The 12487-nt window shown below is 35.4% G+C and overlaps 2 protein-coding genes across 2 annotated transcripts; one reads left to right on the forward strand and one right to left on the reverse strand.

Annotated features, from left to right (window-relative positions):
- Positions 1–264: 264 nt before the first annotated feature.
- LOC117319813 (ribonuclease H1-like) lies at positions 265–9901 on the reverse strand. Its single transcript, XM_033874546.1, has 8 exons — positions 9752–9901; positions 6305–6567; positions 5206–5499; positions 4252–4357; positions 3899–3953; positions 3139–3223; positions 2222–2346; positions 265–1742 (listed from the first exon to the last, which is right to left on the reverse strand). Exons 1-8 carry the CDS (start codon positions 9829–9831, stop codon positions 1656–1658), a joined length of 1095 nt encoding a protein of 364 aa, XP_033730437.1. The 5' UTR covers positions 9832–9901; the 3' UTR covers positions 265–1655.
- Positions 9900–11945, forward strand: LOC117319814 (40S ribosomal protein S7-like). The gene is made up of 4 exons (XM_033874547.1): positions 9900–9957; positions 10519–10593; positions 11115–11186; positions 11782–11945. Exons 2-4 carry the CDS (start codon positions 10519–10521, stop codon positions 11926–11928), a joined length of 294 nt encoding a protein of 97 aa, XP_033730438.1. The 5' UTR covers positions 9900–9957; the 3' UTR covers positions 11929–11945.
- The last annotated feature ends 542 nt before the right edge of the window (positions 11946–12487 follow it).

Here is a 12487-nt window from a genome sequence, read left to right on the forward strand (position 1 = left end):
TCAGGGACCAAGGGGACCACACATAAATTTAAGCAAGAGCAACAACAAGGTACTTATTTATGATGTGATTCATAACTAGTAGGGACCAAGGGGAACCTACACATAAAATTTAAGCAAGAGCAACAACAAGGATTTTTGTAAGGATGGGTGGACTTCTTACTACAAATGAAGGGCAATTTAAATTGCTTACCATCATCTAATGATGTTTAATGGACTAAAAAGCATTATAAGAGTATACAAATAAATAAAACAATCAAAATAAAAAAATATTTCATATTTATTTACCAACAAATTTTAAACAATGCAAATGGGGTTGCACAGATGCTGATGTGTCATCTGCGTCGACATCACTAAGGAAACTATTCCCTGTACCGACCTCCAGATTGCCATTGGCATCATAAATACTGTGATTATTTGTTCAAAGTTTCTGATAATCAGAGCATTCCTTCTCACTCCAAACAGAATTCAAGGATAATTTGACAGACAATACTGAAACAAATGATTTTAGATTCTGTCTAAATTTTTGATATCAAATTTTTATCTGGTTTAATTCCGAACTTCAAAGGTAATTGAAATGATCAGTACAAAATGGTACAACAAAAACATAACCCGAATGACTGCCTCTTTCTGGAGTGTTTTGAAATAACAAGTCACAAATAAATATATATTTTTCATTAAAGGAAGACAGGCAGTTTTCAGAATCTGACATATCCAAGTTTTACTTCAATGATAGCACCATTTTCAAATATTCTCTTTATCATATCACATCACACTAATGATGTAAGTATACAATGATGCTGGCTATACTGCTAATAAAATCACAGAATCAGATAACTACAGCAATAAATTAAACCATTGGACATTATCTTGGTCAGCCATGCTGTAAAATGCCACCTTGCTCCAGATGGTGGTCGCATTGAAATCTGATAGGGGTTAGTATGTTGGCACAATACTCGGTACACAACACTGGCAATACGGTCTTTGAGTCAAACCTATCAAACACAAACAGAAAGACCTTAAAGTCAACACCATCAACACAGATAATAAGATCTTTCCTCTTAACACAGACATTAAGATCTTTCCTCCCAACACCATCCACACAGACAATAAGATATTTGAGTCAAAACCATCAAACACAGACAAAAAGATCTTCAAGTTAACACCAACACTGACAATAAGATCTTTCCTGTCAACACCATCCACAAAGATAATAAGATCTTTCCTGTCAACACCATCCACAAAGACAATAAGATCTTTCCTGTCAACACCATCCACACAGACAATTAGATCATTCCTTTCAACACCATCCACACAGACAATAAGATCTTTCCTGTCAACACCATCCACACAGACAATTAGATCTTTCCTGTCAACACCATCCACAAAGACAATAAGATCTTTCCTGTCAACACCATCCACACAGACAATTAGATCTTTCCTGTCAACACCATCCACACAGACAATAAGATCTTTCCTGTCAACACCATCCACAAAGACAATTAGATCTTTCATCTCAACACCATCCACACAGACAATTAGATCTTTCCTTTCAACACCATCCACACAGACAATTAGATCTTTCAGGTCAACACCAACATCTTCAGATCATCAGTTGATACATCACAATCATTATATATATATAAGTGCAGCAGAGGTCAAGGTAGAGGTTTAAGAGCTCCTTCATTAGCAAGTCTGTCAGCCGCCTCATTTCCAGCGATACCCGTATGTCCCCGTACATGGATCTGTAAAAAAACAATAACTTATGAAAAAATAGTCAAATCAAAGTAACCTTCAGTGAACCATAACTACATACAATGACTTCACCTTTTATTAAAGCAAATTTAATGTAAGGTACCCTGGAAAATAAGAAAAAAGTTATGTTCTGGACAAATTACAATGACTCTTCATGTTAACACAAAATTTCAGAATGCTACAGTCAGCTTTCATGAAATAAATTGTACCCCAGTATGTTAGTCTATGTAAACTACAATAGAAATACATGTTTATTGTTTTGTTTTCAATTTGTTGAATTTTCCCTAGAACATTGTTGGTTGTTTATTACGAATCCTTCCAAACGTAAATTGATCATTAAAATGTTTGTATTTTATGATGTTTTATTAAGGTGAAGCATGTATCTAGTCTCCAGGGGTGATAGGACAAAAACAATGTGTGTATAAACAAGGGTTTCTGTTACCAATCCTGCAAAGTTTCCAAAACATACCCATTTTACATTCATCCCCTCAGACACCCGATTCAAGTGGATAAAATCATCTTTGTTTTTGACAGGGCCACCATCAGAGAGTGTCCAATTTTTCCTCTGCCATCCTGATATCCATTGTGTAGCAGCTGAAATGAAAAGAATGACATCTAACAATTTAAAACAGAACTTAAAGTATATTAGTGGAAAAAACACACATTAACAGCAAGTTATCATACATGCTGGGATCTCTGTGTAGTGAGGAAAAACTTCAAATGTTCACAAACAAATTAAACCATCTGGGGAAGAATTATAATCAGAATCAAATTTAAGATGCTAGGTTTTGTTTATAGCTGTGACTTGTTATTATAAACCAAATTTGATTATAATCTTTAAGCAAAAAACACGCCTGAAAACACACGTACAGCCGGACAGACTCACAAATGTATGAATGGATGGACACTTTCACTAGTACAGGATTAATACTTAAACATAATGAACTCCTCAGGTTAGAGTACATCATGACTTTACTGAGATGTTGACCCTGTCATGACACACCTCAGGTTAGAGTTCATCATGTTTTACCGAGATGTTGACCCTGTCATGACACACCCAAAGTTAGAGTTCATCATGTTTTACTGAAATGTTGACCCTGCCATGACACACCTCAGGTTAGAGTTCATCATGATTTACTGAGATGTTGACCCTGTCATGACACACCTCAGGTTAGAGTTCATCATGTTTTACTGAGATGTTGACCCTGTCATGACATACCTCAGGTTAGAGTTCATCATGTTTTACTGAGATGTTGAGCCTGTCATGACACACTTCAAGTTAGAGTACATAATGTTTTACTGAAATGTTGACCCTGTCATGACACACCTCAAGTTAGAGTACAGCATGTCTTTACTGAGATGTTGACTCTGTCATGACACACTCACCACTAATGAGGAATTGACTATCAGTTTTAATAGTGATCTCCTGAAAGCCTTGTGCCTTGGCCTGCTCTATGGCTCGACAGGCTGCCTGAAACCAATGGAACGCTTTTATAATTTGAGAAGCATTACACAATCATAAAACAAAACACATATCTGACAATTATCCTGAAATATTAAACTTATTATAATACTTTACAGATTATTTTGTTTGTTTTCTGTTGGTTTGTTTTCTGAGTGTCAACTTTAATGTAGATCTAATATATAGGGAGACAACAGTACACAAATCTCTTTGCCTTTTAAAGTTTTACAATCCAACACTCCTCAGTCAAACTGGTGAAATATGAAGAAAACTTGGGAAAACTTAACAAAACAAGTCAAATTTTTAAATTGTAAAACTCTACGCTTGCTGAATAATGAATATTTCATAAATAATTTAATTTTGCTTGTAACAAGCATTTTTGATTGGCTCAAAAAATTATGTTATCATCTCATAACATAAATAATGACTCTGACGTCAGCGGAGTAATCGTTGTTCACGGGATTTTGTATTTATCGATGTGTTTTTAAATATCTGGAGCAAAATAAACATGTTAAACTTAATGAAAATGTTTCTTATCGTTGTTAATTAAATTATAAGGGTTAATTGTAATATTTTTTTTGTGTTATTGCTCAATAACGTAAAAAAAATATTACAGTTAACCCTTAATTCTTACAATCTCCCTACTTAGTACAGGATTATGAGAGATAATATTTTTTTACTTACATGTATTTCTGCTCTATTGTTTGTTTGCCTTCCTGATAACCGTTCACTCACATTCCTGAAAATAAATATCCTCCACTATTTACAACTCATGACAAAATTATATTATTTGTTAAAAGATTATATATACGTCTTGACTAGCCCAAAGTAAGTTGTAATGAGCTTCATAGAGGACAAGGAAATAGTTTTACTATCATACATATGAATATATATATATATTACCATACAGTATAAATCTATGGAACAAAATTCACAGTCCAAGAAATTGTAAAAAAAATAACATCATTACGAAAATATAGAGCTGAAGAACTTAATTTCGTTAGCCCTAATTGAACATTGATCGCTAAATTTCCTACCTTGGGTCGCTTGGCCCCCAGTACACTCCTATACCAGCCTGGGCACCTCTCTGACCGTTGTTATAGCAACCACCATCTGTATATACTACTATGTCATTGCCTTGACCTGAAGGAAATTATTTCATATTTGATATAATAAAAAATAATTTGTTGCATTAAAAACATGTTATGATACCTATTTACATAACAAATATAACATGCCCAAAATATGAAGTTCTGTTTATAAGTAGTGTAGAAGATATTGCCTGGAACAACACTTTGTTTGATGTAGGTCAAAAGTCAAAATGTAGATCAGAGTGACCTACTTTAAGTACATACTGCAAATCACATAAATTTTGCGAGTACAAAAAAAAAAAAGTACTTAATTTGCGAACTTACTTCTTCAGACATATTCACGAATACACAATTTCACGAATGTCTGTTAGAGACATGGACTTGCAAGACTCCTATATCGTTAACCAATTATTTGGCCACCTTGTTATTTTTATACAAATAATCGTGTAGACTTTGAATTCACAATTGACTCTCCTTGTGTATTAACGTGAAAATAAATCCCATGCAAAATATAAGTGATTTACAATAACACACTGCCACACCATGGTGAACTAAAGTCCTTGTGACAGGTAGTGAAAGAGATAGGAGCCCAGAAAAGATAAAGCACGGAAGGACAGACAGAAGGACAACAAAGACATAATTGTAGTTTCCCCCAGTTTCCAGTGGGGGACTAATAATAGCTATCTTTCCAAATGATATGAAAATATATATCATAAAATTCTGCTTCTGGTACATATTAATTATTCTCTTACTTTAAAATGCTACATCTATGACAAAGAATATGAACAACTGAAAACAGGAATAGACTATAGTATATTTTTAAACCATACTGTAAGCTACATGCTTCATATGATATATTTACAGTAACTTTAAAGTATACAATTACTAATAAATAGTTACCTGTACTGTTTGTTCTCTGTTGTGTCCTTGACCACCTATTCTTTGACCTTGACTGTGCACCACGTGGCCTTGACTGTGCACCACGTGATGTTGACTGTGCACCACGTGGTCTTGACTGTGCACCACGAGACATTGACTGTGCACCACGTGACATTGACTGTGCACCACGTGACCTTGACTCTGTACCCCGTGACCTCGGATATGACCCCCTTGACACTGGAGGTTGGATGTGAACAGTTTTTGTGTACTCAATCTTGTATACATTTTTCATTTCTCCGTCGAAGTCTGTGTCATCTGAAACAAATGCAGCGTTAATATCAAGCTGATAGAGCAAAACAAAAAATTATCTTCCAAATTCAAAGTTTTGTATAGTTAATTATATACTTACTGCTTGTTCATGCAAGTACAACATTATTGTGCCTAATTTACAACAATAAAATCAAGGGAAAACATTATGTAAAGTGATCTAGGGGTCAGACCCTGTGGACAATTATAAATAATATGTAATTTTTCATTCCAGGTCATTGAAATATGCCAAGTCCATGTGCCCATACCTGGTAATAACTCAACCCATGTCTATTGCCCTTCAGTAAAACTGGTAACAATGTCCAGATATTATTTCAGTGTCTTGCCACAAGCTCAACATCATTTGTCATCTGTCCAACCAATTGGGTTTTCTCCACAATAGGTGCAAACACAAACTTGTTAAAATTTCCATTGGGCGATTGCATCAACTAATATATTATAAAAAAAAGTCAAGCCTTAGAAAAGTTCATTAATTGCCCAATTTTTACCAAATTGATACACGAAAACTACATATCAACCTATTCTTTCTGATTGACTAACTGGGTTGTTAAAATCATGAATAATACAAAGGGTTTTCTGATAATTTTTGTCAGAACTGTTATAGTCGAGAGTCCTCTTCGTAAACAGAGTGGCCTGGCGAGCTTGCTCAAGGTTCTTCTCACACTGTTGTGTACACTTTAAAATTTATGGACAGGATTGATCAGTGCAAACTGATAGAACTTCTTTGAACCTTTGTCATTAATGCAAAATCAAAAACGCTTATTTCATTTTTAAGTCATTCTTGTAAACTTACTAAAGCTTTCGCTGTTACTTGTTGAGGGAACTTTCTGCATTGGTTGTCGGTTGCTAAAGGGTGCAGATGTGTGACTCATGTGGTTGGAGGCTGTGGCTGTGTGACTTGGATACTTTTTCTGTTGCTGAGAATATCCTCCAGCAAATGAGGAACTTCCATTATCAGCAGTTGTATCATTTACAAAATCATTGGCCTCTGATTCAGTACTAAACTTCTTGTACCGAGCCTTTGGGAATCCATTGACTTGTGCCTTACATTCATCCCTACACGAAAACAAAGGTTGATACTAATAATTATTTGAATGATAGAGTGTAAAGATATATGATTGTTTAAATATATCAAACTTCATTACATATCAATAACGTTAATAAAAGTTTTCAATTTCTTAAAGTTAGTGAAAAGTGTCACTTGCTTTTCAGCAACAACAGAATAGCCTAGATGAAAGGCGAGTGTATTACCGACCACCAAAACTAACTGTCTGCTAACAATTTGCACCAGTGAAATATATTGATATAATGAGTCCATTGGCATTAGTTTTGTAGCGGAACTGAACTGGGCTGAGCGCCAGTAGCCAGGTAGCTCAAATGGTTTGAGCGTTCGTCTATAGAGATCGGAGTTCCCTGCAGGTTCGAGTCTGGTCTGATCGTTGCATTTTTCTTTTCCAGTTACAATTTAATGAATGAAATTGTTAAAATAACCTCAGTTAAAGGGACATCACGGTAAACCAATTTCTATTTTGTATTTTTTCATATTTTTGGGTGTATCTTTAAACAAGAGATCCCAGAGGGATCTTGGCGCCCACCATTGAATGATCTTCATAGGTCCCATGTCAGATTGATCTTTTCTCTACTTTTCCCTTACTTTAAGTCTTACTAATCTGTAAATTCAGAATCAGCCCTCTAGTTCTTTTCAAACAAGGGGAACCTATATATAAAATTTATGATTTAGCGATAATGGCTGTCTGTCAGCCATGTTGTTTTCCGATTGGTCCCAAAATGCAATACCAGGGACCAAGGGGAACCTAAATATGAATTTTGAGAAAGATCCCTTCAGTACCTTCTGTAAAATAGCGTTAACAAACTTTAATTGTCAAAATACAAGATGGCTGCCTGTCAGCCATGTTGTTTTCTGACTAGTCTCAAAATCAAATATGCATAACTAGGGACCGAGGGCAACCTTCAAATGAAATTTCAGAAAGATCCTTTTAGGAATTTCTGAGAAATAGCGATAACAAACTTCAATTGTCAAAATCCAAGATGGCTGCCTGTGGGCCATGTTGTTTTCCTATTGGTCTCAAGATGCAATAGGCATAACTACAGACCAAGGGGAGCCTACAAAAAAATTGAGAAAGATCCCTTCAGTACTTTCTAAGGAATAGCGATAACAAACTTCAATTGTCAAAATCCAAGATGGCTACCTGTCGGCCATGTTGTTTTCCGATTGGTCTCAAAATGCAATATGCATAACAAGGCACCAAGGAGAACCTACATATGAAATTTCAGAAATATCCCTTCATTACTTTCTGAGAAATAGCAATAACAAACTTTAATTGTCAAAATCCAAGATGGCTGCCTGTCGGCCATGTTGTTTTCCGATCGGTCCCAAAATGCAATATGCATAACTAGGCACCAAGGGGAACCTACATATGAAATATGAGAAAGATCCCTTTTGTACTTTCTCAGAAATAGCGATAACAAACTTCAACTGTCAAAATACAACATGGCTGCCTGTCGGCCATGTTGTTTTCCGATCGGTCCCAAAATGCAATATGCATAACTAGGCACCAAGAGGAACCTACATAAGAAATTTGAGAAAGATCCCTTCAGTACTTTCTCAGAAATAGCGATAACAAGAATTGTTTACGGACGGACGGACGGAGGGGCGGACAGACGACGGACCACAGACGCAGGACGATTTGAATAGCCCACCATCTGATGATGGTGGGCTAAAAATAAAACCTTATGAACAATAACCATTCGAATTTGATGATATATGTACATGAAAATCATCAATTATTAATTATGAAAAGGTTATCACAATTTGTTGATCAACAATTTGCACAAAACAAACTAAAACACATGAAAACAAAAATCAATTATAACGTTAACTTTCAGTTATATAAATGGCCTTATCGTCAACATACAATTATTATAGCTTGTTACATTGATTATGAACTGGTATGCATACAGACCATAGTAAGAATAGATATTGATAGCTAGATTGAATATTGATGCAAGTCGTGATCAATGTAAATATCTAAGTCTACTCAAATCACTTATATGTATATATGTATATACTAATACTACTGATTTTAACTTTACACTAAATCTCTTCTCTTTTGTTTTTTACTCTGTAGGAAGGATCCTTCAGAAGTTCTCCTGATAGAGGAAATTCTCTACAAGACAATGGCTTCCAAAGTGAATTGACTTCCGCAATAAAGAGAATAATGGGCAAATAGGTCAAAGACAATCTAAAAACTAAAACACCTGAAAACAAAACACCTATATATCTACAAACAAACAAATTAAAACACCTGAAAACAAAAATGGCTTCCAACGTGAATCGACTGCGGTTGAAAACGATAACAGCTTCCGCAATAAAGAGAATAATGGGCAAATGGGTCAAAGACAATCCTAGAATTACACTGGGGAAGCAGCACAACAGATTGGAACAGTGAACACGAAATTGTATTCTGCTTGATTGCTGGATAGTAGGCCATAACAAACTCGGTAATGTTTATACAAACTCGATAATATTGATACAAACCCTGTAACATTTATACAAACTCGGTAATATTTATACAAACTCTGTACCAGTTAATCAATCACAACGTGACGCTAATGTTCAGACACAGCAGAGGGGTTTGTAATGAATGTTTATGATAAAAATCAAAAATATAGCCGTGATCAGCATATATACATAAACTTTTATGTATATATATGCTAGCTGATCACGGCTCTATTTTTTATTTTTATCATAAACATTCATTACAAATCCCTGTGGACACAGGGGCTTGTTGTAATATCTGTATTGAACCACATGAGTATGGCATTCTATCAATAAGAATATATGATAAACCATATAAAAATACCTAACTAGCACAGGAACTTGATACACCACGTTAACACATAGAACACAAAATGTACACTAATTAGAAACATCCCCCCCTACACATACTATAAAACTCATTCTCATTGGATTGATGGAACTCCAAACTAATGTGGTTCAATCACAGGGGTTTGTGATGAATGTTTATGATAAAAATAAAAAATAGAGCAGTGATCAGCATAGCTTATGTTTATATGCTGATCACTGCTCTATTTTTTTTATTTTTATCATAGACTAAACATTCATCACAAACCCATGTGGTTCAATATACATAAACTCAGTGTACAAAATGTATTGTGTCATAGCATACTGGCTGGTTTTAACAAAATAACATTTTACCACGTCTTATATATACCGGGCATCTTGCCCCTTCGAACTGCATAGAATGGCATTGTAACCAAACGATAAAATGTATTCATGTGAACAGCATCCGCTCCGTACGAAATTCTAGTTTCGATTCGCAATTTAGTGGTGTGCCACCTAGCGGAAGTTACATTAAGCAACTTCCGTCGAAATCCTCTTCTTCCGTCGCCGCCATTGCCAAGGTTCGCACACCAGACACATGAAACTTCAAGTCCGAAATTCACCACAATTATACCGATTTGCAACATTAAATAAATACATGGCGCACATCAATCATAATTGCAACCGTATATGTCTTCTTCGGGCCCTGATGTGTCTTAGTCTTGCCGATTATTGAGGATTGCTGGCTGACATCGCTGTGTATATTTTGGTGTATACAACAGCAATATAAGAGTAGCATACACGCTTTTCCTTGACTTTGATATAATATCACCAACCTTTGTCATTGTATAAGTTCTTCACAACCCTGCTTCTCTTTTGAATTGCTTTGATATAATGTGTTAGGGAAACAATCTCCACTGCACATTTCCTATGCAACGTTCACAAGTTTCTGTACTGGACTCGCGAGATAGTTTGGCATAAAATTCATTCTGTCTCTAGCATTTGATATCATCGATATATAAATTTATAAGCAGCTAACTATTCGAAAGTTCACACTGCTGATAAAGTAGGCTTGAAATTGATCATTCAAACTTTCTCGACTAGGCCAATGGGGACTAACAAAAATTATTTCCACATTTCAGATGTACTCGGCGAGCGCTAAAATAATTAAGCCTCAAGGCGAGAAGCCAGATGACTTCGAGCAGTCTGTATCGCAGGTAAAATTCTCATACGTATATTAGACATGAATTGTTCTTTCTGTATTTTGATTATTTCCAGCAATTTGATTAACAGTTAAAATATATTGGGTCATTGACCTTAGATCATAATTGTTTTGTTGGTCTGTCTATCTGGTTTCATTTCACAGCCCCAAGAAATTTACACGAGACAAATTCATACTATTTGAATACTCCCAACAATGTTACAGGTTCATTATTGACAGATGTTGTGTAACCTCTTAACTTCCCATACCCACAGGCAATTTACCTATATGTGCTGACTGTCAAAGGTATTGAGTCTTTTCTTCTGCCCAAATTTTGGGGCTGAACATCAGTAAAGAAACACTGCTTAGGAAATAAGAGGTCACAGTCAACACTAATGTTGGATATGAATTGGCCAACCTATGGTCGTTTATGTTATGGGAGTACCATCATATACTATCTATTTTTATAGTTTGAAGAATCTAGGTACAACATTGACTGATTGAGACGTGTTAATAATTTCATCTTGTTATTTACAGGCCCTGCTTGAGCTTGAGATGAACAGTGACCTGAAGGCTCAGCTTCGTGAACTGTACATTTCAGGTGCTAAGGTGAGAAAGATGCAAGTTAATGTTTTAAGCTATTCTTTTCAACCATAAGTTGACTTCAAGTAGACCTCGCTGGTAGACTACAAACTTTGGAGAACTACTCTAGAATTTACTTTTATTATCTGTTTTACGTACCTGTTTAAACAAAAGAAGGGTTTGTGTATGTATCACAACTGAAGCAGACCCTGTGGGCACTCCCTAATTTTTGAAATAGCAAGGTGGTACTACTGTTATCAAGCTATTTAATGTCCAGTGTATGTTCATAAATCAAGGATAGGTTGTACAGTCAGTGATACAGCTTGGGCAGAATTCGGTAGATAGGGTCTGCCCAACCTATGAAGTCTTGCCATTCCCAATGGCAATACCTACTAATTGCAGTAGTCTATCTAGACCTCGCCCATTGCAAGGTTGTAATAAAAAAGCTCTTTGCTTCTGTCTACTGAATTGAATGTCTCTTCTAACTTTTTTCTTCAATACAATATTTTTAATCTCAAGAACATGAAATCTGAAAACTGAACAGTTGTCCTTTTATCACTTGCATATTAATATTTTACAAAACAAAAGGTGTTGTCTAAATACTATGGCTATTCTTTTGTAGGAAATTGATGTTGCTGGCAAGAAAGCTATCATCATCTTCGTACCAGTTCCACAGCTGAGACAATACCAGAAAATCCAGACTCGTTTGGTCAGGGAACTGGAAAAGAAATTCAGTGGAAAGCATGTTGTATTTATTGCACAGGTATGATCACATTGTTTGAATTTTGGAATTGCAGCTTGAAATATAATTAAGCATTCAGTTTATAATGGTAAAAAAATGCATAGTTTTGCTGCTTCTGAACTAATGGCTTTTGACCAACTAGGGTGTCTGCAGAGCAACACTAAAAGTAAAACTTCATTGCAGAGGTGTAAACAATTTTTTAATCACTAGCCCAAGGCTAATAGACACCAAAAATCCACTAGCCAGAACTAAAAATTTGATAGTCCAACAAATATGGGAAAATAATTGGAAAATTAAAGATGAAGTAAACAACAACATACTAAGAATGGCTCTGTACGATATCTTGTTTTAAATAATATGCATAAGTTTCCATCTGGAGAAAAAGTCTCCTGAAAGTCGGCCTGTATTATGGATCCAGTATTAGAAACAAATATTGCCACCAGCATGGCTTTCATTTGTTGCAGATTTTTTATTGATAGATGGACTACAGTTCTGGGCTATCATATCAAAGCATTGGTTTGGTAATGAAGACCGCTTTAATATTTGGTGGTTTGTGTAAACTAGATGTACTTACTGTGTAGAATTA

Source organism: Pecten maximus, unplaced genomic scaffold (assembly GCF_902652985.1).
Source record: "Pecten maximus unplaced genomic scaffold, xPecMax1.1, whole genome shotgun sequence".
Lineage (NCBI taxonomy): Eukaryota > Metazoa > Mollusca > Bivalvia > Pectinida > Pectinidae > Pecten > Pecten maximus.